Source organism: Hirundo rustica, chromosome 21 (genome assembly GCF_015227805.2).
Source record: "Hirundo rustica isolate bHirRus1 chromosome 21, bHirRus1.pri.v3, whole genome shotgun sequence".
Classification (NCBI taxonomy): Eukaryota; Metazoa; Chordata; class Aves; order Passeriformes; family Hirundinidae; genus Hirundo; species Hirundo rustica.
Window position 1 is genome coordinate 8,012,043 of NC_053470.1, and position 23,410 is coordinate 8,035,452.

The 23,410-nt window shown below is 50.7% G+C and overlaps 2 protein-coding genes across 3 annotated transcripts in view; one reads left to right on the plus strand and one right to left on the minus strand.

Annotated features, from left to right (window-relative positions):
• Positions 1 to 5,461: 5,461 nt before the first annotated feature.
• RAB39B (RAB39B, member RAS oncogene family) lies at positions 5,462 to 13,204 on the plus strand. The gene is made up of 2 exons (XM_040084038.2): positions 5,462 to 5,707; positions 9,704 to 13,204. The coding sequence occupies exons 1-2, from the start codon at positions 5,493 to 5,495 to the stop codon at positions 10,128 to 10,130; spliced, it is 642 nt and encodes a 213-aa protein (XP_039939972.1). The 5' UTR covers positions 5,462 to 5,492; the 3' UTR covers positions 10,131 to 13,204.
• A 1,085-nt stretch (positions 13,205 to 14,289) lies between these two features.
• The window catches only part of VBP1 (VHL binding protein 1), a 36,802-nt gene continuing 27,681 nt past the window's right edge, over positions 14,290 to 23,410 (minus strand). The window contains exons 1-6 of one of the 2 annotated variants that reach the window (XM_040084036.1): positions 22,874 to 22,961; positions 19,222 to 19,346; positions 18,605 to 18,671; positions 18,055 to 18,153; positions 16,255 to 16,393; positions 14,290 to 15,362 (exon numbers count right to left, since the gene is read on the minus strand). In XM_040084036.1, coding sequence (XP_039939970.1) covers positions 15,292 to 15,362; positions 16,255 to 16,393; positions 18,055 to 18,153; positions 18,605 to 18,671; positions 19,222 to 19,346; positions 22,874 to 22,951 — 579 coding nt within the window. In that variant the 5' untranslated portion in view covers positions 22,952 to 22,961 and the 3' untranslated portion in view covers positions 14,290 to 15,291. Of the gene's footprint in view, positions 15,363 to 16,254; positions 16,394 to 18,054; positions 18,154 to 18,604; positions 18,672 to 19,221; positions 19,347 to 22,873; positions 22,962 to 23,410 lie in introns of those variants that run through there. The other variant, XM_040084037.2, reaches the window with a different exon arrangement.

Here is a 23,410-nt window from a genome sequence, read left to right on the forward strand (position 1 = left end):
CTGTGCTGCCAGGGACTGTGGTGTGTGTCTACAGAAGATCCATGGAGAAAGGACTAAATGGTTTATATGAGATCTCTTTTTTCTGAGAGAGGGCTGGGAATGATGGAGAGCTGGATGTATCTCTTCCAGGAGCCCTGCAGGAGCCTGGCAGCCCCAAACCAAGCTCCTTTTTGCTGTGCATTAATTTCCCATTCACTAAATGCCTCACCTCAGAGAGTGAAGTGTGAATGAAGGGTGAAGCTGTCAGCAGGCAGCAGCATCCTGGAAGAAGAGGAAAAACACAACCAGGAGCAGGGGCTGAGCTTGGCAGGTTTGCTGGTCCCACCAGGCTGATGCTGGAGGGCTCCAGTGAACATTCCTGCTGGAAAGGGGCTGATGTGCAGTCCTTGCCCTGCCACTGACCTGGAATACGTGCTCGCTTAAGCAGGCAGATGTTTTTTAAAATGTTGTAAAATCGTGTCATGGTTGAACTTGTCTCTGGGCTGTGGTAATTCAGCCTCTGCTGTGGACCCAAACTAGCTAAACCTGCCTCAGAAAGGAAGAAATCCTGTGCATGAAGGCATTTCTGTGAGTCAGTTTTCCTTTTTCTCCAGGACTGCTGTCAGGGTTTAGTGAATTACCTGGCATCCAGTGTATTACAAAATGGAAACTGTACAACACCAGAGAGGCACAACTACCCCCTGCAGCACCTCACAGACCCCCACAGCTAATCCTCAACACGTGTGGCAGCTTGGGATGGAAAGGTGCTGAACAGAGCGACTGCAGGTGTGTTCTGCCTTTTCTCTACTACCCTGTGCACTTGCTGAACTTGAGACGCTACCAGCAGGGACAGAAATCAGATTTCATGCATCTAACAACCCATAATACCATTATAGCAGTTGTTAACAATCCAAAGGAGCTCTTGAGCTGTAAGCAAGCAGTCTGAACTCTGGGCTCAGAGGGGAAGCCAGGGGAGCTGTTTTCTGGCAATACAAGTAGCTCAGGCACCCACTTTATAGCAAGAAAAATCACAATAACCCCTTTCCCTTCCCTCCTCTCTCTCCCGCTCACCATTACTAATTTATCCTGATTGTAATGGCTTCTATTTGCTCTAAGCAGATCCAGTTCCCTTCCTGGGAAGAACAGCTACAAGGACATGATATTCCCAGTGGAGGATCCGTGCTAGGATTCAGGCAGATACAATGATCTCCTGATGGGAGGCCCCCTTTTCGATCAGCCAGCCCATGACCATTTTAATGTGATCATAATCTGAAATAAGACACCAGGAGCTGCATCTGGAGTGAGCCCTCCCGTGGTAAGGAGCTGCCCTTTAATGTATTATCACGGGGAAACATTTTACAAATGTTTTATGTCTCTTCAAAAAGCCCAGCTGTCTTGCTTGTATGTGCCTGCTTTGGGGCTAGAAGGCTGTGCCACAGGTGCTGAGTGGCACCAGAGGGTGGCTCTGCCTCTTGCAGGGATGTGGGCACATCCTCTGGACACGTCCACCCGAGTGGGTCACGCTGTGAGAGTTTCATCTTCCCTGTCCATTCTGGCTGCAAAGCAAATGCAAGCACTGCCATGGAGCGCTGCTACTGACCCCAGAGGATTCTCTGGTTCTTTCTGAAGTTTTTCTGCGTTCTCCCGCTGTCATGGATCCTTGCAGCCCCGTGTCTGTGCCGTTGTTCAGCTCCTTGTGAGGAGGCAGAGCCTCCTGCTCAGGGGATGGGGCAATTGAAGCTGTCTGAAGTCGGGCAGCTTCTGTGAGCTGGGCTCTTTGCTCCTCTACAGCCAAGGGAGAGAGAAGTGCTAGTGGAGGATGGTTCTCCCCATCAAGCTGAGTGGGATAAATAGCTCTCAGGATGCTCCTGCCTCTCCGCTGGGTACAGCAGGAGCCTGGGCACCTAGTGGAGGAGAGCCATTTAGGTAATGGGTTCCCATATTGATGGGGGCTCACTAATGGCGCAGCCAGCATCACTCAGCCAGGACTCTCTTTATCAAGCCTGTCTCTGCTCTGTTGCTTTTGATTCCAGGGTGACACTGGGGAACCGGTGGTAGCTCTGCAGGATCACCCCTGGAGCCCCAGCCAGGGACTGTCTCACTCCCTTGAGCACCAGAGGCATTTTGCTGACAGGGGGGTGTTTGGGGAGGGAGAACAGACAAGTTTCCTGTGGACACAGGCTGCCAGAGAACTCCACCTCTGCAAAAGGCACTTCAGCCCAACCAAGAGCCAAGGTGGGGCAGAAGTTACACCATGTGCCTGCTGGCACTCAGCTCTATCTGCTCCCCCCTCCTGCTACTGCTGCTGGAGGCTGTAAGGCTGTCACCTCATCACAGAGTCCTAAATTATGCTCCCAGTGCCTGCTGTCAGCGGGGCTGTCAGCTCCAGAGCTCTGTGTGGTGCCCTTGACTTTACGCTTGTCTGCACCACCCTGACTAACTGTGGGCATGGTATAAATAATAAACACTAATTCCACTTAATACCTTCCCTGTGTCCTGGGTTTTACAGCTACAGTCAGCCGTAGGTCATGGGTGCAATCACATCCCTGTCAACAGTGTAATCTATCTCCATGTCACATCTGGACAGGCCTAATTTAACAGCCATGTGTTTTGGAACTATAAACAATAAATTGTTTGCTCCGTGTGGTTCCCAGCCCTGCTCTCAGCACTCCCGTCATCCTGGTGTGTGGCCCCTGACTGTTTTCAGTGACTGCTCTCCGGCCTGTTTGGTTGTGGAGGGACTCAGGGCTCTGCCTGGGTGCAGTTTATCCCTGCAGCAATGAGCAGATTGTGTGTGTGGCTGGGATACAATCCCAGGTGTGGATGTGGGTGCTGCAGTTCAGCAGTGTGCTGTGATCACTGTTCTGTCCCAGGCTGGGGCACACACACACACAGCTCCTGTGCAGCCAGACCCGCAGCGAGGGACTGTGGCTGATTGATTGTTTTTTGTATCCTTGGAAACTGAGAGGGCATTAAAATTGCATGGTGTGTGCAGTGCTGATGCACTCTGCTCCTTGTAGTGCAGCTTTGGGCATGGAGATGGCTTCAGCCTCCAGCTGTGGGCTGTAAGGGGCACTGCTTTGAGAGAAAAGCTGAGCTACAAAACACCAAACTGTTCAGAGGGAATACTACCTATTTAGAGGGAATCCAACCAAGGCCAGGCTGGACGGGCCTTTGAGCAACCTGGTCTAGTGGAAGGTGGCTCCGCACATGGCAGGGGTTTGGAAATTAAACGTCCCTTCCAACCCAAACCATTCCATGATTTGTGAAGTACCTTTGTGAATTGCAGTGCTGAGGTCCAGGAGGGTGTCTGGCTCTGAGACATCCCTGACTCCAGATTTTCCACTCTCTAGAACGGCACCAGAACGCAGGCTGTCCCAGGATCTCCTTTGCTCCCACCTCCTCACTAATTAACACCGTGGCTGCCTTGTCACGCAGCGGGCGTTCATCTCCGAGAAGATGAACGTGACGTCTGCATCACGGGGCCCTGCAGGCCTGGGGAAGTCGGGAGCTGCAGGAATTCCTCCAGCCACGACAGCATCTGCTGGGCACCTTGGTGGTCTCCTCAGCTCCACACAGTCAGGGTGCCCTGGCTGTTGAAGATCATGCCAGGAAATGCCCACTGTCAGCTGGAGCTGCTCCTGGGGATGCTGCTGGTGGGTGACTCTGACCTGCTCGAGCACGGTCAGAACTGTGGGAGAAAAGGAAAGTGTGCGAGCGTGTGGGGAGGAGAGAAAAAACAGAGAGGAGAAACCACAATGGGTTGTGGGCTTCAACTAATGGGCATGGAGTACTCAGAAATCATTCAGGAAAGTGCATCAGATCCCCACAAAGCTTTGCTGGCAATGAGTCACGGGATAATGTACCACTAACTTGGATTTATAGGCTTAATATTTTTCTGTTGCACTGTTGCTGTTGCTGTGCAGATTGCTTCATCAATTTTCCTCCCTGTCCTGAGGTACGTTAAAGTAGGGTCTTTTGGGGTTGTTATTTTTTTTAACAAATAGATTATATTTCAAAGAATATTGAAAAAGTTCCTTGCCATTTATTCCTCAAGACTTGGAATGGTCTCTCTACTGTCATAGTCCAATTTACAAGGTGGCTAACTGTCTTGTGCCTATATAGATGTCCTTTTTCTAAGGACCTAATGAATATAACAGCCACTCTCAATGCATTTATTTCAATAGTGGTCATAAAGGAGGAACTTTTAATGAAACCATCCTTTAAAAAAAAAAAAAAAACAAAAACCACCAACATATTCATAATTTTTTAAAAGTGTCAATATTCCTCCTTTCTCACTGAATACAGACATTTTACTCGCTGTTTTTAATAATATATGTGTCAATTTTGCCTTCCTGAGGCGAGGGAAAACTCTGCTCTGGCAAGAGTTTTAAAAGTAGGTGCTCAAACTCTGTCATATCCCGCAGAGCCAGGGGACAGTGGCTGTGTGCTGCCGTGGCAGTGACACTCCCTGCTTGGGACAAACCCGGACGGGCACTCCGGGGTGTCTGTGCTCGCACTGTGGCATGTTCACGGCCACTCGGAACCCACTCGAGCAAAGCGAGGGGAAAATGGATTGAAGACTTGCGGTATTTAAGTTGCTGGGTATTTAATGTCTGTAATGCCTGATTTTTGAGACCGTACACACATCATACACACATACACGCTATATATATTTACGCAGACACACACGTGAGCATGTGTATTTGTTTGGTTTCGTGAGTAAGATGCCTCCTGTTACCATTGTCTCTTTCCAGACAGGCAGGTGACCCCGGGGCGGTGCAGAGGCACTCCGGTAGATCTCACTGGGAACGAAGCCCCCGGCGCATCAGTGAGGAGCCCGAATCTCTCCAGAAACGAGCCCCGCGTTTAAAACACAGAAAGGTGCTGCGCACCCCGCTCGACGCCCGCTTTCCCTCGGCGAAGCGCTGAGGAAGGTGAGCGCTCCCCGGCCATGGGGGCTCGCCTCCGCCGCCGGGGATCCCTCCGGCCGGGGCCCGGCCGCCCCGCACGGTCCCGCCCCGCCCCGCCCCGCCCGGCTCCCGCACCGCCGCGTTCCGGGGCCGGCGGCTCCTCCCGGCAGTGCGGTACCGCGCGGCCGCCATTGCATCACCGGCACCGCGCCGGCCGCGCCTCCCGCATCCCTCACCCCGCATCCCTCACCCGCACCCGCATCCCGCACCCTGCATCCCGCATCCCTCACCCCGCATCCCTCGCCGCACCCCGCATCCCGCATCCCTCACCCCGCATCCCTCACCCCGCGCCCCGGCTCCGTCTCCGGCCGGGCTCCAGCGCCGGTTCGGCGGCTCCGGGGCCTCGCCGGCAGCGCCGCCGCCCGCCCGGCGCCGCGTTGCGAGGCGGCGGGAGGCCGGCGGGATGCGGCGGTGGTGACGGGCCCGCAGGGCCAGCGCCGCCCGCCATGGGCCCCGCCTGAGGCGGCCGCCCCCGGGCCCGCGGGCCGGGCATGGGGCGGCGCGGCGGCGGGCGGGCGCTGAGGGGCCGGCGGCGGCAGCATGGAGGCCATCTGGCTGTACCAGTTCCGCCTGATCGTCATCGGCGACTCCACCGTGGGCAAGTCCTGCCTCATCCGCCGCTTCACCGAGGGGCGCTTCGCCCAGATCTCCGACCCCACCGTGGGCGTGGATTTCTTCTCCAGGCTGGTGGAGATCGAGCCTGGCAAGAGGATCAAGCTGCAGATCTGGGACACGGCCGGGCAGGAGCGGTTCCGGTGAGAGCCGCGGAGCGGGGCCGGGGGCTGCGGGCGGGGGTGGGGGGTGAGGCCGGGTGAGGCGTGTGGAAACGAGACAAAGAAGAGCCAAATTGGCACCCCGTGTGCCCCCCTCCCCATCCCCGGGATCCGTGCCCGCCCCGAATGGCCGCGTGCAGGTGTGGGGATGCGCGGGTGTGGATGTGCAGGCTGCCGCTGGGGAGAGCTGCCAGGGCCCAGGCTGCGCTGGGCCCGCGTTCCGGCAGCCTGGAGATGCCCGTGCAGCAGCTGGCAGGGAAAGCGCCCGCTTCCCGGCGCTGCGGAGGCAGGCACCAGCGTGTTTCACAGCCGAACACTCTAGGCTGAGGCTGGGAAATGCTGCGGAATATGCGTTTCGGTGCTCCGCTGCGACTGCAGAGCTCAGCTCTCCGTAGGACAGAGAAAGGTCGGGGCAAACCCTCGGCTGTGGCTGTGCAGGGATGACAGGTGCTTTCTGGAGAGTGCCACGCCGAGCGCCGCATGGGCACCGACAATTTGGGAGCTCAAGCAACAGTAACCAAGTCACGATGAAGTGAAATAAAGGCAGCATGTGGGACCGTGCCAAGTTTCCCGCAGCGCTGTGTGGGAAAACCAGCAGGCCTGGTTGGAGCAGGCTCGGCCCCAGGCAGAGAGGGGCTCGGACCCTGCTCATTTTGCAGGGGTGTGAGTGTGCCCGCAGCTCCTGGCCTCCTGTTTGCTTGTATTTTTCACGTGTCTTTAACCCTCACCCGCTCGTCCGTCCTGCTCCCTCTGGGATCGCTTCCTGCGTTCCGCATCTCTGTGCAGCATCACAGAGCTTCTACCTCTGTGCTGCAAAGGCTGGCCCGAGGAATGTTTTGCTTTCATTCAGCAGATGAAAACTCCCCTACCCCCGCCCCTCTCACCGCCTTCCCTCGCTCCGTGGCACGGCTGTCTGGCCCGGGATGTGCAGTGGTTGGTCCTTATCCTCTGACAGGTTTTTCCTCTGCCGCCTGGAAGCCTTGCAGCGAGGAGCTGGCGCTTTATTCTGCCGAGAGAGGAGGTGCTTTAGCTTGCAATTGCATCAGCTTCCAGCCTCGGATCTCTGGCTGAGGTCTATAGAATAAACACACCTGAGTGCCTCCCCTGCTCCTGCCGTTGCTGTGAGGAGCAGGAGCTGTGGGATGCCCTCAGTTTCCTTCCTCTCACACACGAGGAAGCTGGGGGCCCCGGAGGCTGCTTGCCCTCGGTGCCGGGGGCTGACCCTGCCCGGCGCTCGGGTTGTTGGCATCAGGAGCAGGTGACCTTCAGCACAAGGGCAGCCGTGCTGCTGTGGTGGGCAGCAGCCTGCGGAGGCAGGAGCAGTGCAAGGGGCAGGGATGGTCAGTGGCATTAAAAAAACCCCACTGTGCAACTTTGAAATGCCCTTGCCAAAGCGTAGACTTGAATGCCCGATGTGAAGAGCTGGAGCAAACCCAGGGGCCTTTGTGGTGCGCTCTGAGATGTGGGAAAAAGGAAAAAAAAAAGGTAAAATCTGGTTTGTGTTTATCCCTTTCCAATCGCTCTTAGCCCTGTGACAAATTGTGCCCCATGAAGACAACTCTTGGGCTCCTCCTGCAAGGTAGGTTTCTTGGCCAGAGACAGGAATGAGCTGCTGCTGGAATAAGCCAAAGCCCCTTGGACTTGTCATAGGCAAGAAGCACAATGGAGCAGGTGATCTCCTAGAAACCCGAAACTATTTTTATCATTTGTCAGACACAGGGCATTTCTTAAGAGAGAAATCTGTAAGAATGAGCTTCCCTTTTTTAGATTTGACCATTTCTGCTTTACATAGTTTAACAGCTGCCCCTCGAGGACAAAACCACTGTAGTTATTTTGAAAACACCTTGGCATTCTCTGAGCAGAAGCTGTGTTACAGTTTCTCTCTCCCTGACCCCCTGTTGTGAGCTCTTTCACTCTCCATAAATTAGTAGCAGTTTCTGTGCAGTTAAGGCTTAAATTACAGTTAAACATGTGCCACTCTATTTTGCCAGACCAGCCCCCAAACCGCGCTGCCCGGGGCAGTGTTGAAGCCACTTTGGAGCCGTAGAAGAGCAGGCCCCAATTCTTCCCGGATCCAGCAGGCTTTGCCCGTCTCTCGTTGCTCAGATACTGCTGTTTCCTTGTCTGAAACGTGACGTTGTGTAATGCCAGCAAAAGCCTGTGCAGCCCTCGCTCCCTGGAGCTGTGTCCCACCACCTACAGAAGAGCTGTTTCCTTCCAGCCAGCAGCTCTCCCCTGGCTCGGAGGGAAATACTCAACCCTGGGTGCAGAGCAGGGCACAGCTCCCAGACAGAAGTGTTGTCTGTCGGTTAAAACTTGGCCAAAGTAGGTGCAAGTCCCTGTGGTGCTCTGCAGCAGCGTGTGAGCGTGGCAGGAGGAGGGAAGGTAGAAGTCTCGGAAGGGAGTTGGGGAGGGATGTGCAGCATGAGGGCAATGTGCTTCGCCTCATGCAGATGGTGAGGAAAATAGCTGTGGAAAAGGCTTTAAGGAGAGGCTCTGAGACCTTCACCTAATTTTACCTTGAAGCAGCATTCAGCTTAGATCCCACCACGTCTCTCAGAAGTACCTGAGGCATTGTTCTTGCTGGCAGGAGGAGCCAGGGCTGATGGCACAGAACACAAAGGAGAAGCAGAAATGTCCGTGGCAGTGTGGGGGTGAATTCAAAGTGCCAATATCTGTTTGCAGCTGGCCAGATAGCAAAAGGCAGATCTAATTCCCTCAGTGCCAAATGTGCAGGGTGACTATTGTCCCTAAGCCAAACAGTTGGGGAGGAGAAATTATCCAAACACAGCCAACTATTTTTTTCTTTTTTTTCCCTGCTTCTGGCTTTCTTTGGTTTTGTCTGTGAATTTTCACTCATCACTGTGTGTTTGTTGACAAAACAATTATTGAAAACTCTAGCTCATCCTTTCTTGGTGCAATTTGGACAGATACACACACTACAGGACCAGACAGCACCTACCAACAGTCTTGCATAGCCCAAGAAAAGACTTGTCCTAAGGTAAAAATGCAGCAGTTCTTGTTTTAGCCCAGCAGAGAAAGTTCAGGCCTGAGCCTGAATTCCTCCAGGGGCTGAAATCGATCATTGCCTCTGGATTTAGAGCAAATCCATGACTTGCAGAACACATCACTGTTCATCAGCTTCTTGGTTATCCCTTGTGTGGTGGCCACTGAACTGTAGCTCTGCTCAGCCTCACGGCCTCAGCTCTGCTCCGTGGCCCCGTGTTTGCTGATTCCCTGTGCTGCTCCTGCCTGCCTTGGGCTCAGAAGAGCTGTGGGAGATGTGCTCTGTTTTCCAGCCTGCAGTTCCGGGGTGTTTTTGGTGACTGTTTAATGTTGTCAGTGTTTGGCAGGAACGTGACCAGTGTTAGAGCCGATTCTCCTTGGAGGCTCTTGTATCATTTTTGCTGTTTCTCCTGTCAGTGCCACTAGCAGTAAGAGTGTCCTGTCACTGCAAGGTGACTTTAATCCAGTTGTGTAGTGGGAGGAGCTGTAGGGATGGGTGGATGGCCCTCTCCAAGGGCCCTGGGAGCTACAACCCCACAGTCAGCCTTCCAGATCTCCTGCTTTTATGTGGCTGTCAGAGAGCAGGTGTTTGGTTTCAATTGAATCCTTTGATTTGTCACAGTGCTTCTAAAACTGTGGGTGAGATGAGGTGAGAGAACTGACATGGTGTGGGGTGGGACTCAACAGCCAGGGGCATACAGAAATCCTGAGGGAAAAAAGTGGTGGGGGGGGATTTTGAAGAGAGCCGTGATAAATCAGTGAGGCAGCTTCCTAAGTGTGAAATCTTTAAGCCAAAATAAGTTTTCCTTTTAAAGGACGAGCCCTACAGAGCACAAGCTAGGAGTCCTGAGACACTGCCTGAACGGCCTTCTCCTGCCCTGTGTTCTGCAGGGTGCTGGCAGTGCTGCTTTCTTAAGGGCCATACTTTGGGACAGCCGTAACTTAACGCTCTTGTGGCTCCTTGGCTTGCAGGTCCATCACCAGAGCCTACTACAGGAACTCGGTGGGAGGCCTCCTCCTCTTTGACATTACAAACCGCAGGTCCTTCCAGAACGTGCACGAGTGGCTGGAGGAGACCAAGGTGCACGTCCAGCCCTACCAGATCGTCTTTGTGCTGGTGGGTCACAAGTGTGACCTCGACACGCAGCGCCAGGTGACGCGGCACGAGGCGGAGAAACTGGCGGCCGCCTACGGCATGAAGTACATCGAGACCTCGGCTCGGGATGCCATTAACGTGGAGAAGGCCTTCACCGACCTGACTCGTGACATCTACGAGCTGGTGAAACGGGGGGACATTTCAATCCAGGAGGGATGGGAAGGGGTAAAGAGCGGGTTTGTCCCGAACGTAGTGCACTCTTCAGAAGAAGTGGTGAAATCAGATAGACGGTGCTTGTGCTGAGCTCCTCTAGAGAGGCCGGTGGTGATGAACTCTACTAACCAAACGTACTTTGCGAAGTGAACTCGGTGTGACAGAAGGGAGAGCAACGCTCCCGTTGTGAACAGCCTCCCACCTTGCTTTGGACACCAGGACAGACCCTGGGAAGAAATGTTCTGTTCCAAATAACCTTTCAGAGCTGGGGGCTACAGACCCGAAGGAGAGCGAGCGAGGGTGCACGTGGATGTTGTAAGGAGACAGGAAGCAGAAATGAGGGGGCTGCACAACACAGGAGAGGGTATACAGAGCTGAATGGGCCAGTACGTGCCAGGGTACTGCACATGTTCTCTTTTAAGTAAACCCATAGCTCCCTGCTGGCTTTTGGAGCCACGGGATGGATGCTGACACCAGGCAGACAGACAGAAGGCAGGAGGACGCCTTGGTTTGTGTCAGCTGTTTCTTTCCAGGAAGGTCTAAAGGCAGGACAGATCATCTCCTCATAAGGTCAGTTCCACAGGAGAAGTTTACTGACGTGGTATGCACACTTCTGAGTTTTCTTTCTTATGTTCTTGAACCTAGTTCGATAGCAAAGAATATTTTGTGGGATTTAAAGAGGGATTTAATGTGGGATTTAATTCAAATTTAAATTATTCCTCCCTTAACAGTGTTCTACTTGCTGTGCTGAACCAAGACTCTTAAGTGGCAACTCTTGCTGCAGTAGGGATTATTCAATGCAATTTTTACTGACTTACCGCCTGGGTGAGTACCTTGAAAGTAGCCCAAGGTCAGGGCTTTCCAGCAGAATTAAGTGATCAAGAGCATAAAGAGAGAACCACGTCCTCAGGTGTTATGTTTTAAGGCCGGGGTGTTGCAGCCAGGTGGGACACACTGTTTCTGTTTCTGCCTCAGCACTGTGATGACCTCACCAGCCAGGTCACAAGGAGGGAGGGAAAAAAAGAAACCCAACAAGATAGAAAAACTGGAAAAGCTTAACTCAGGTGCATCAGACATCCCTAAAGGTGAGATTTGCTGTTAAAGAAGTTGAATAGCATTGAAAGCAACAGCTCCCATTGGTACTTTCTGCTGTTAAAGTGTCATTTTCTGTCTTGGCCCCTGTGGAGGAGAACTGGCACTGGGAAGGTGGAACACACAGCAGGAGTGTCTGAGCAGGTGGAAAGGAAAGCCTCAAGACACACTCAAGAGTAAAATTTGTTTTCCTCCCATGTTTTAGTTTGACAAAAGAGGCTCCATCTCAGGTTGGCCATCATGGGATGGAGCCATGTCACAAGAGCTGTACACAGGTGGATGTTTTCTGGGAATGCCATTAACCACTTAAAAGCTTTGCTTCTGCCAAATCTTAACCCAGGCTTTTGAAGTGCAGTGGGGTGACTGCAAATTAGGGAAGTTCAGCCAATTGAAAGTGAACAAACAGAACTGTAGTGACTTTTTTACTTGTGTTTGAAAGCTTTATACACCAAACTGCAGTGGGCAGGAGGTGGGGGGGATTAGGTAAAAGCCACGGGAAGCAGCTAGTGTTTATTTTAGGCCTCTGAGTAGAGAAAAAATTTTTGTTCCAGCTTTTTAATCTGCCTCATCTACAGAAATACAGGTTTTGATTGCTGTTGAGTTCAGACTGTTTCTCCTTCTGATCCCATTCTCAGTTTGCAGCAGAACATGGGCAGGTCTGTATTAAGAAAAAACCTGTGGTTTCCATATTGAAGCTGTAAAAAAAAAAAAAAAAAAACACACCACAAAAAAAACCAACCAAAAAAAGCCCACCCAAACCTGCAGCAAACCCAACCCAACAACCCAAACCCTGAACACTTTTGTTTTTGGTGTTCTAGGAACAATTTCAGTTCCTGGGCTCTGCAGGGAAGCAGCAGAGCTGCACCTGCTGGGAGGGCACAGGGAGCAAATGCCAGCAACGGGGGTGGCAGTGGCCTCGTCACTGCTTGAAGAGGCTGTGAATTTATCCAACACCTCCTGCCAAAGGCCAGGGAGTGCCAGGCACTTGGTTGAGTGCCCTGAAGATTAAAAAAAAGGAGGAAAGTACGCCCTTTACAGAATGTGTTTCTGGGTGAGCCAGGGTGGGCGCAGGGATGAACTGCAGGGGCAGACAGCAGGGCAGGTTTGCTCACGCCAGCTCAGCTGCATTTCACAAAGGCAGCGACAGACACTACCAAAGGGTCACTTGCTGTTCCCTGGAAGGAAATTCCACCAAGCAGCTGCTTCAGCTTTCCAGGGGCCAGCTGGACACTGGGGGTGTCTGGTGAGGACAGCAGCAGCCCCCAGGGCAGAGCCAGGGTGTGACATGAGGGGCAGTGAGGAGTTGGGTCAGACATTTTAGCAATAGTCAAATTCCGTAATTCCCTGTGCGAGAGCCTGGCCAGAGAGGAAAGATCACTTTTCATGAGACAAACATTTTATTTAATGGGTATTGGACATTCCCCTTTACTGCTCCCAGGGAGAAATTCCAGAGTGAACCTTCAATTTAAATACAGAAGTGTTTTATTCTAAAGAGGAACAGTACAGAAGAAAATGTACATGGTCTTAACTACTTAAGAGTTAATAAATTGTTATATTAAATTATAGAGAGATCATTATCTACATCTTTTTCTAATTCCTTGCATTTTCTAGACAGCTTATTAAAATATAGGAAATGTAGATTCATCTGTACAAAATTTGGAATGTTTTTTCTAAGATGAACTTATTGGATATGCTAAGAATTCTTTTCTAACAACTGGTTTTAATGCTTTGACTTAGAGGGACTTTGAGAAATCAGAAGGTGATACCTCTCACAGGCTAAAGGTCAGGAGCTCTTATACTCTAGGACAAAAAGAGGAAAAAAAAAAAAAAAAAAGCAAAAGCTAACTTTCTGTGGTCTCTACCACGCATTAAAAACAATCTGCATGTTAGACTGAACTTGCTCAGAACCTCCAGAATAAAAGCGTCCTTTACACTGTCCTCGCTTTGTTATGCACTGTAACGAAATGTGAAAATAATGCTGTATTTAGCTGTCTGTATGTGACTGAAAATATGCTTGTATTTAGCAAAATGGTTACTACGTGATAATGTGAAATTCAAAACTTGTAAAGAAACTTTGGTGGGTTTTTTTTTTTCCCCCCTTTCCCCCCTGCTCTGAGTGTGTTCCCTGCTCCCTGTCCCTGCTGGCTCCACCATTCCCAGGCCCTGCCTCACTCTGCAGAACCCGTCCTCTGCCTTGAGAAAAACCAGAGCAAGTGCTCTGAGTGAGACAAACCCAGCCCCTGCTCCCCGCAGCCTCGGCCCCTGCGGGAGGCCCCTGCAGCCCTGGTGGCACAGCAGCAAAGGGCAGAGCAGCCTAGGCAGGGATTAGTCCTTGAGCTCATCTGTGAGCTTTGGGGGTTTCCATTCACCTACGATCAAACAGGGCCAGCTCCCATCTCCCAGGAAGCAGCACCTCGGCACAGAGCAGCCATTTCAGCCCCAGGGCTGTCACCCGGCCCTGCAGCAGCGGCAGCAGCAGCAGCAGCGGCAGCAGCAGCAGCGGGTTCCTGGCAGGCCCCTGGCGCACGCCCTTGATTCCGCTCGCTTCTGCTTTTGCTGTGCAAAAATGCTTAACTGGTCGTTTGGTTCAGCACAACAAAGGCAGGCAAGGACCGGCCAGGGGCGTGGGGGAGCAGGGCCTGCTGGGATCTCATTAACCCAAACGAGAGAAAACTGAGAGAAATCAGACCGTGTTTGCAGCTGCCTTTCCATCACTGCTGATGCTAGAAAAGGAAAAAGGAAAAGCAGCAGCCTGCAGCCTGACCAGCACCACGTCCTGCCGCTGTAGCAGGCACCTGCTGGAGAACAGGGCAGAGCTGCACGTTCCTGTGCTGCAGCCACAGCCACTGAAACAAACACCGGGGCCCTGGGGAAGGCAGAGATGGGCCCAGGCACTTAGTGGTGACCATTTACCTGCTCTCTGCCCCTCCCTGCAGCTCTGTGTGACGGGCACAGTGCTGGAAAATCGCTTCTTTCAGTCACAACTCAGATGTGCTGACTCACACTCCCCCTTTCATTCACGCCACACTTTTCACTCTGCTGCTTCCACAGAATTTTTCACCCCCTCCTCACGCCCAGTTAAGGGAGGGAAACTTTACAGAGGATCACACATCACATTCACGACTTTCTCGCAAAGAAAGATGCACAAAAACAGCTGTTTGCCACAACTGTTCAGTTTTACTATTTTAATATCGTGAAATAAAAGTACAAAAAATTTACAGGTATATTGTTTCTTACATGAAGACTGAACAGTTAACATTTGCATTTATTTTGCAGTGAAACCTGTACTCTCAGTCACAGAACGTGATTATTAGCCACTGACATCACCACTGAGCATTTCATTTTAGAAAGAAACCGCAAAGGTTGGAGGCAACAATCTCGCAAGGCTTCTAAGGACCAAAGCACTTCTCCGACTGTACCAGCAGAGGTCTCGTTCCAGCCCAGCACCCCGAGGTCTCACAGGTTTCAGCACCGTGCTCACACATGGGACTGACACCTGGAAGCGGGAGGCTCTGGGCTGTCGGGTCCTCCATCGACACGTGAAACACAAGGGCTGGGAGGTGCAGGCGTGAGAGCCCCGAGCTGCTCGCTGCCCTCCCTCTGCTCTCCGGGGACAACGCACAAACTGCTGCGTGTCGGGTGCTGGGAGCACAGTGCCAGGCGGGAGCTAACCCAGCCTGGTGCTGCACTACCTGACCCACCAAACCCCGAGCTTCCACTTCTGCTTTGGGCGTTTCCTAGAACGTTACAGCCGCACCTCTTCCCAGCCCGTGTCAAAGTTAACTTCACCAGCTGCACAGAGATGAAAAAGAAAAACCCTGCAGTGCCTTAGCCTGTGAACATGTCAGGCTCCGTTTCATCCATGCCCCTCAGCTTTTCAGACAGGCTTTCAGGTAGAAATTTATTTAGGAGGGGCTGGTCTGATCGGAATACCGCGTCCTTTGCTGGACCGTGTGGTGCCTTTGCAAATCATTCATTTCATGAGGCATGCATGAAACCAAATTTTGAGTTTACAAATAAATAAAATGGTGCTCACCATTAGTTTTAATATATTTTACCAGTTACCGAAATGCTGAAAGTAACTCAGTCCTGAATGAAGTTTGGGGGTGTTTAAATAAAAAATACTTGGAAATTGAAACCACATTTAAAATTGGAAAAACTATGCTTTGTTTTTGGAAGGGTCTTGCTTGTTTCTTCTCTTTACGTCCCAGTTATAAACTCTAGCCATATCTGAGGGTGGGGAATTAAGGAAACAGCTCAGGCTATCAGAAAATAAAAAATAAAAGAGATTTTTTTAAAAAAGGAGAAAAAGCAGGTTACAGAGTTGTTCACTTGCAGCAGGCAGTACAGAAACCATTTAATGAAAGGGCTTTGGTGCAAAGCCTCAGCCCTCAGGAACACTGGTAACTTGGTAACTGCAGCATTTATATCATTACTTAAAAAACCTCCAAAAAGATGGCAGAGAAACACAATTTCAGTTTTGTCCGACTCTTTGCTGATTTCAGTCAAGCTGCCCATATCAGCTGTATTTGATTCTTTCAGGCATCCCGAACTCCTGCAGCACTAAGACAGCTCAAGTATCAATGTGAAACAACAAGCAGTTGTGTCTTCAATTAACTAAATCTCATGCTTCAGTTAATGGCTACACTCATTAAAATAGTTTCTAACTAGAAAGCATCAAAAACAACCCTACACACCCCTGAGGTGGTTCACGACAGCACAAAGAAATTTAAAACCCACTGAGCACAGCCCAGGCCAGCCCCAGGCTTGTGCTGCAAAGGGTGAGATGGGGAGAACAACATTCATGTGCCCTGGAGGAAGGGTCACTGTGCTTTAAGGTGCTCCCTTGGGCATCAGTTACACTTCCAGCTCACTCTGGAGTCAGTCTGGGCTGCCACCACTGCAGAGGACTTCACTAACACAACCTTTGTTGTCTCTCACACACCAGCCTCCAACTCAGCCCTGCAAACACAATATTCCATTTCACTGCTAGGACAGCAAAGTTCACAGGGGCTACAGAACTGTCAGGGCAGCCAGTCTGAGATAAAAGCACATCAGAAAGTTGGTTGTTACCTGGATGTTGCCTTCACACACATCTCCCCCACATTAATGAAAAGGATACTGACTTCTGTAGTGGTGAACTGGTCTCTGAGAAAGTCCAGGTCTTCCTCTAGAAGATCGAGGTTTTTTGTGGCCGTTGACAAATTCTTCTCTAACAGAGCCTGAGCTTCATCAATATCATATTCAAGCATCACATTGGCCTAAAAAAGAAAGATTGATAAAAGCTCTTACTCCTGCAATGTAAGGATTAAGCCACACCAAGGTGTTTGAGGCTGTTGTTCATAACTAATCACATTAGCAACAGACTGTCCTGACAGGCCAAGACAAGATCCAGGACAGGCAATGTCTGAATCCACTTGAGGCCTCCACCCCTTCAGGAACTGACTAATAAACCTCCCTGGTGACTTAAACAAGTTCTCTTCCTATAGCCAAGCAAGGAGGGATTCCTTTCCCTGTGGAACACATTCAGTATTTCAGGCATCTCATCCTCACTGTATTTGAAAGTGAGAGACCTTAACATTTCTCAGCAGCAACTTCCAGGTGCCACACAGCTCTAGAAACAGCTTTTGTTAGATCCAAGATAAACCTCAGGCTCTGTGTGGAACTCCGACAAACAGCTGGCACTCACTGGCAGTAACAAGAGCTACTACAGGTATTAAAGATACAATGGGTGTCAAAGTCCTCTCTGAGGCTGTGGTGGTGGTTTTGAACCCACACAGGGTGGTTTCAGGAAGAAGCTACCCCAGGATGAGATAAAAGAGCAGCATCAGGTGGAAATGCACCCATGAAGCTTTGTCCTGTTCCAGACCTGTGTCCGGAAGGGAGGCACAGCCTGTGACTGACAGGATCCCACCGAAGGGCAGGAGAAGCTGCTCCTCAGAGCAGGGAGATCCCCAGCAACAGAGACATGCACAGCCCAACACAGACTGCAGGCAACAGGCAGAGAAAGGCAGAAGGCCAAGGACACTAAATAAAATGAACTGTGTGCGGTGTTTCATCGAAGCTTTTCAGTGTGAACTGTCAGTAACATGTTCTGATAGAAAATAAACCTGGGATGCTCCAGGAACATCAGTGTTTATGAATTCTGAAGAGTCTCCTAACAGCAACAGGTACCAGAACTTTTTTTCTTTTGATCATAGAAGTGGGACAGTTGGGAGCAGCTGTCCAATTAGTCTGGATGGTTCATGTGCCAACAGTGTTTCTGTCCTAACCAAGAGGTTTTGTTTGGCAGCAAACACTGGGAATTAGGAATGTGCACGATTTAAAAGTCTCAAAATAAGCATCAGCAGGTTAATCTCCACATATAATGAAGCCTCTAAATACAAAATACTCTAACCTGACACTGTTTAAGTACTTAGGAATCTGGGTTGTGAATGCTGATCCCACCAGGCTTCAGTGCAGAGTCCACTCTGAATGCTGGCAGGTACCTGTGAGCAACAGAAATCCCATCTTTCCCAAAAAGGTGCATGAAAAGGGAAAGCAAGATGCTGAATACAAATTAACACAGAGAAGATGGGAAGCTGCTTGCCAAACAAAGTTATTTTGCTGGGCACATTCCCATGCCAGGCAGCGCTGGATGTTAATTTGAACCAAAAAGTGACAGAAATGGCAAGGCAAACACAAACAAGCTTTTTGGAAAGAACAATCCAGGAAAAAGAAAATTCTCTGAGGTCTTATTGTTCAGGAAAAAAAAAATGGAACAAGAAATTTTCAGTAACACACTGAAGTTGGTTAGATGTGCTCTGCAGCCATCAAGAGAATGGTGCCCACTACACCCAGGGGAGACGGCAACCAAAACTCTCTCTCACAAGCCTTTTATAAGTTACTGAAACAGTTTCAGAGAAAGTTCCATTTCACTTACCCCCAACCACAAACAAACTTTATCTGTAGGAGGAACGGAAGCTTTGCAGTAGAGGTTATCTGCCAGTAAAAATCTGGTTTCCATTGGATGTGTGGAATCCTTAAAACAAATGATAAAACTTACAATTGCTATTCTCACTGGTAACATGTTAAAGACATAAAACTTAGAGTAAAGAGCACACTTTTCTGCTTCCTGCCATTGATACAGTATTAACTTGCACGGAATTCTATGTAACTTTAACATTAGAGCTCCAAGAATAATGCATTTTTAAAAGATATATTTAAAAACAATACAGAAATCTCTATAAAGAATGGAGATGAAGTCAAAGCTTAGCTGCAATCTATACACTATTAAAAACGAAGTTTGCATTACAAACAGTAACTTTTTTTTGAACTAGCTTTCAAAAAGTACTACATACCTTTAAAAACAATTCTGTTATTTATAAAGGCATATTAAGTGTGCTCTCCAAAACATTTCTTGCAATGTGTTCTGTTAGGGTGGAAAGGCAGTTAGCTTTTCTCATACTCATTAGATATTCAAAATAATTTACCTTTTTCTTCTGCATGTGTTTTAAAATTTCTAATGTCTGTTTAATTTCAGGAATCTGACTTTTTAGCCTGTGAATTAACAACAGTCATAATTTATTATTTTACAGAGACACAAAGTTTCCTAAACAAGCGATCAGTTTTATTACACAGTCCACCCTCCATTTTAAGACTTGTTAACAGCTTTTTCCAGCTTACAAACACAGGTCTGAAAGACATGGCAAAGTAAAAGTAAAGGCAGCTCAGCTCCAGCTTCACCTGCCCCTGCTTTGGAAGCACAGCAACCCATTCAGCTTCCACACCAGAACAAAACACAGCCACAGTAACACACCCCCTCTGACTAAAATGGTACATTTGACATGTTTGTAATCTCCCAGAGGACAGGGTAACCTCAGCAGAAATACAGGTTAACACCACTGCAGTAAAACAAAACAAGTGTGTTTCTTCTGAGGTTCATGGACAGTGAGAAACTCTCCCGGGCTGAGGGCATCACTCTCCCACCAGCCCTGGCACTGGGATCCCCACGGCTTTCCTGGCCACTAGACTTATTATTATTATTAAAAAAAGAAAAAAAATAGAACGGTGCTAAACACTTCCCAATTCTGCAAAAATTACAACTTACCTCCTTTTCTTTTGAGCGAGATTAAGTTCCAGAAATTTATACTTCTGATACTGCTCATCCAACTTCTTCAGAACTACATCCGCTGTCTCATTTCCAGGCTGTTTCATAAAAGAATCTACATCTTCCTTTAAGGGGAGAAAGAAACCCTCAGTGTTAGAAGAGTTTTATGGAAATCCTAGACACAGACATGCTATCATCTTACTGCAGCTACATCTAGAGGGGTCTGAAATGTAAACAAACTTTTTTTCTGGCCTGGAGTACAAAAACATTTGGTTTCTTTTCTTAGTCACCTCTTCATTTCCCCCTCCCTGATTTTTTTTTTTTGGTAGGGAACTGAGGGATGGGCGCAGGGATTATCTCATACCCATCTCTGTGGGTACAGTCAGCGGTGCTCTCAGTCCTGGCTGATGAGTGACTCCCTACAGGGGTGGGTATCCAGGGAGCATGGCTAAACCTGCGCTCCCTACCTGTCCAGCAGGGCCAATGTTCTCTGTGCCTCAGCAGGTTATGAACTGCCTTGGATACAGCTGATGAAGGAAAAGAGTCAGCCTGACCAAGCACATTGTGGCAGACAAAGACAGCACACGGAGCTATCTGCTCAGACAGGCACTGTGGAAGAGATCAGCCTGGTTTCAGGAGCTCCTCTCTAGTCAGCAGGAAGCCACAGAACCTCCAGAGAACAACTCCAGCCAGTCCCATCACCCACAGACCGAGAGCCACGGGCCTGGCAGGAAAAGCTGCCGAAAGAAAGGCCAGAGCCACACGGGTTCAGCCTTGGCATGTGCCTCCTCCAGCACCCCAGGAAGCAGCTCACCTGGGACAATCCCAGCTTCTGAGAGGTGCTCCAGGCCAGGGATCACCACGTGGTGTTGGCCTCACCACCATTTACACACACAGCTGCAGATGACCCCACTCCCCCACTGAGGGAATTCTGCCCCTGCCCACACAGCTCAGTGAAAGCTGATGGAAGCCCCACCACAGGCCTCTTCAGCTCCTCCTCAACTCGGTGTCCCCATCCCAGACGTTTCCACCAGAAAAACACTGTTTATGTTACTAAAGGGATATCCGACATGGAGCTGCTGCCCCTCATTATGATGCCTTAACTCCCCTGGCTGAAGAAACTTGGTAGGAAATGACTGAATCCAGTAAGAACTCTCTGCCTTCCTTATTAAGGAACTCCACAGGCTGCAGCAGGCAGCACTGTCCAGGTGGGAGATCCAAACTCAAGAGACCACACCTCAGACTGCCTGAAAAATGCTCCAGCTACCTCACAGTCCAGGAGGCTTTCCTGCCTCTGGAAAAAGCTCCTAGAGAAGCTTTCAACAAAGAAAACAAGCATCAGGTTTGGGGAAGTGTTGCAGAAGTGAGGATTCAGTGAAATGCAACTCCCTCTTGTGGAAGCAGCTCCCCGCACCCTGCGGGCGCCCAGCTCGCACAGGACACAACCCACACCCTCCTGAAACAAAGGTGCTGAGAACTGAATCCAGAAGTGAATCCAGGCCCCTGTCTACTGGTGATCTCCTCCCACTACGTAATCTCCCGGGTCAAGGTGAGCTCAGATTTATCCCCACGATTTTCCAGCTGGGGTTTCTGACCCTGCTGGTCAGGCTCTTGTGCCACCTCCCCGTCTGCAAGGCTGAGGCACAGGCCCTTCTTTAAGCCTGAGCAGAACAGCTCTGAGGCACAGCTGGCTGCCAAAGCCATCAGGATCCCCACTCTGTGGTGCATTCCACAGCACCTCCACAGCAGAATTCTTACAACACTTACAGGTTCTGCAAGGACCTGCCAAAACTCATCTCCTTTTGAGGAAGAAACTGACCGGCAAAGCAGCATTTTGCAAACCTCAAACCAAGGCACAGGAACGTTCTGTAGAAGAACATCCCTGAAATACAGCAGGAGAGCGCATTCCCACGTGTTCCTATGGTTCCCCTCTGAGGGATGACCCAAATAAAGAGCTGCAGGGAGCTCTGCAGAGAGCTTCACCACCTGGGGGAATGTGCAGAGACCATGACAAGAGACAAGCATTTGCAGACCTGCATCCTCACACCTGCTGAGGAAGGCAGAACAAAGAAGGCACTTTATTGGGAAATGTCTAGGCAGCAGCTCAAAACCACCACAGCTGAAAGTTCTGTTTGGAGAGTTTGTAATCCAATAAATCCCTGTGTCTCAACATTATTTACTCAGTGCTCAACATCTCTTGAAATCTGGGGAGGGACAAGAGTTGACAGAACAATTCAGAGAAGATGTGAGCCATGAATTGTGTGAGGAGCCTCTATGAACCACGACACTCACAGAAAACATCTCTGAAGACAGAATTCACAGTGAGGCTGCCCATGCAGCATGTAGAGGGGAAATGCCAAGCAAGAGATCAGCAAGTCTTTAAATGTTTTTAAATAGAAACCTATTTTCTAAAATTAAAAATGCTCTAGTAAAGCCTACCCTCGAGACAGTAGTATTCTCACTCTGCAGAGCAGAATACCATTACAACTTCTCAGTGCAGGCTCATTTTGAATAAAAGAAAGTCTATCTTAACACCCACATCCAAATATTCCACCACGGAGGAGCTCTTCTGCAGACACACCCGTATTTGATCAGAGCACCTCTCAAATCTGACAATTAGGAAGCTTCCAAGATGTTCAGCTCCAAAGGTTATGGAGATCCCTGAGGTTATGAAGGGACCTTCATCTGTGCTGGTCTCCCATGAGGCATGGAAGGAAGTTACCTGGCAGCAGCAATGGTTTTCCAGCCCAGTACGGATTTGCCAGATCCTAACTGTTGTCAAAATACCTTAAAGGAGGAACTGGATCACTGAGAGCAAATGCACTGTACCTGTCTGGGCAGGCCCTATGCCCAGACTAGACACATCAGCAGTACAAGCACTACATCTAGAAACACCAAAATGCAAGTCAATTCAATTTATTTCTATAAAAGCAGTTGGATCAGACATCCCACACTTCCTGAGATCACCAAGGCAGCCAGGTACAGCCATTCTGATCGATAGTTATTGATCAAAGGAAATAAAACAGCAATCATGTACCAAGAACGGGCTCAGAGCTGAAAGTGAACAGATGATTGTGAGATTGCGTCACTGCGTAAGTCACCGATTCCTGCTTTTCAACCGCTCAACAGAACCATCAAACGCTCAGTACATCAATTTTTAAAGTTGTATGAACAAGTTCGGCCTGTTTTCCAGAAGGGTCACATCTGCTGGTTTTCAAGAACACACGGGCCCTTCTGAAGAGTGACTCTTAGCAGTGTAAAACTAGATTAAGAGAGGAAGATGTAGGAAAGGTGCTTGTAGCGCGGCACGTTATCCGTGGAGCAGGAGCGGCATGTGCCCCGTGCAGCGTGTGGCAGGAGCGCTCTCACGGCACGCTGCTCACCGCCCCGAGCTGGCAGTGCAGTAACACCGACCTGCTTAACGCGGGGAGCTGAGCTTCCCGTAAGGGAAAGAGCCAGGTCACCCGAGAAAAGGCCCAGAACCGAGACCGTGAAGGGCCTCCGCCATCCGCGCCCCCCCGTACCGCCCGCCCGCCGAGGTGCCGCCTCACGGGGCCGGGCCCGGCTGAGGAGCGCAGCCGTCACTCCTCGGCCCCGCTCCCCGTGAACGCCAGCGCGGGGCTGGCCGGCCCCGCTCGCCCGCCCCGCTCACCACGAAGGCCGCCTCAGGGATGCCGAGCGGGCCGCGCCTCCCGCCCGCCGCCGCCTCGCTGCCGCCGGCCGCCGCCATTTGGGATCGCACCGTGCATGCGCGGCGGGCGCCGGGACGCCGGGGCCGTGCGTCATCGCGTCATCACGTCGCACGTTATTACGTCACCATCGCGAGGCGCGCGAGTAGGCGGGACCGCAGCTGCCAGGGGCAGCGGCCATTGGCTGATGGTAACGCGGGGCGGGGCCGGCAGGGGGGGATGAGACGGGAAGGGAAAGGTTCGGGTCAAGGGGAAGGGGAAAGGGGAATTGCCCGGCGGGGAAGGGGAAAGGGGAATTGCCCGGCGGGGAAGGGGAAAGGGGAATTGCCCGGCGGGGAAGGGGAAAGGGGAATTGCCCCGGCGGGGAAGGGGAAAGGGGAATTGCCCCGGCGGGGAAGGGGAAAGGGGAATTGCCCCGGCGGGGAAGGGGAAAGGGGAATTGCCCGGCGGCAGGGAAAAGGGAAAGGCTCCGGCAGCGGGGTGCCCTGCCTGCCCTCCCC

Excerpts from the sequence above, each read along its gene's own strand:
- RAB39B (XM_040084038.2), top strand. The coding sequence starts at position 5,493 with ATGGAGGCCATCTGGCTGTACCAGTTCCGCCTGATCGTCATCGGCGAC. Across the intron at positions 5,708-9,703 it reads GCCGGGCAGGAGCGGTTCCG|GTCCATCACCAGAGCCTACT; the intron begins GTGAGAGCCGCG and ends CTTGGCTTGCAG.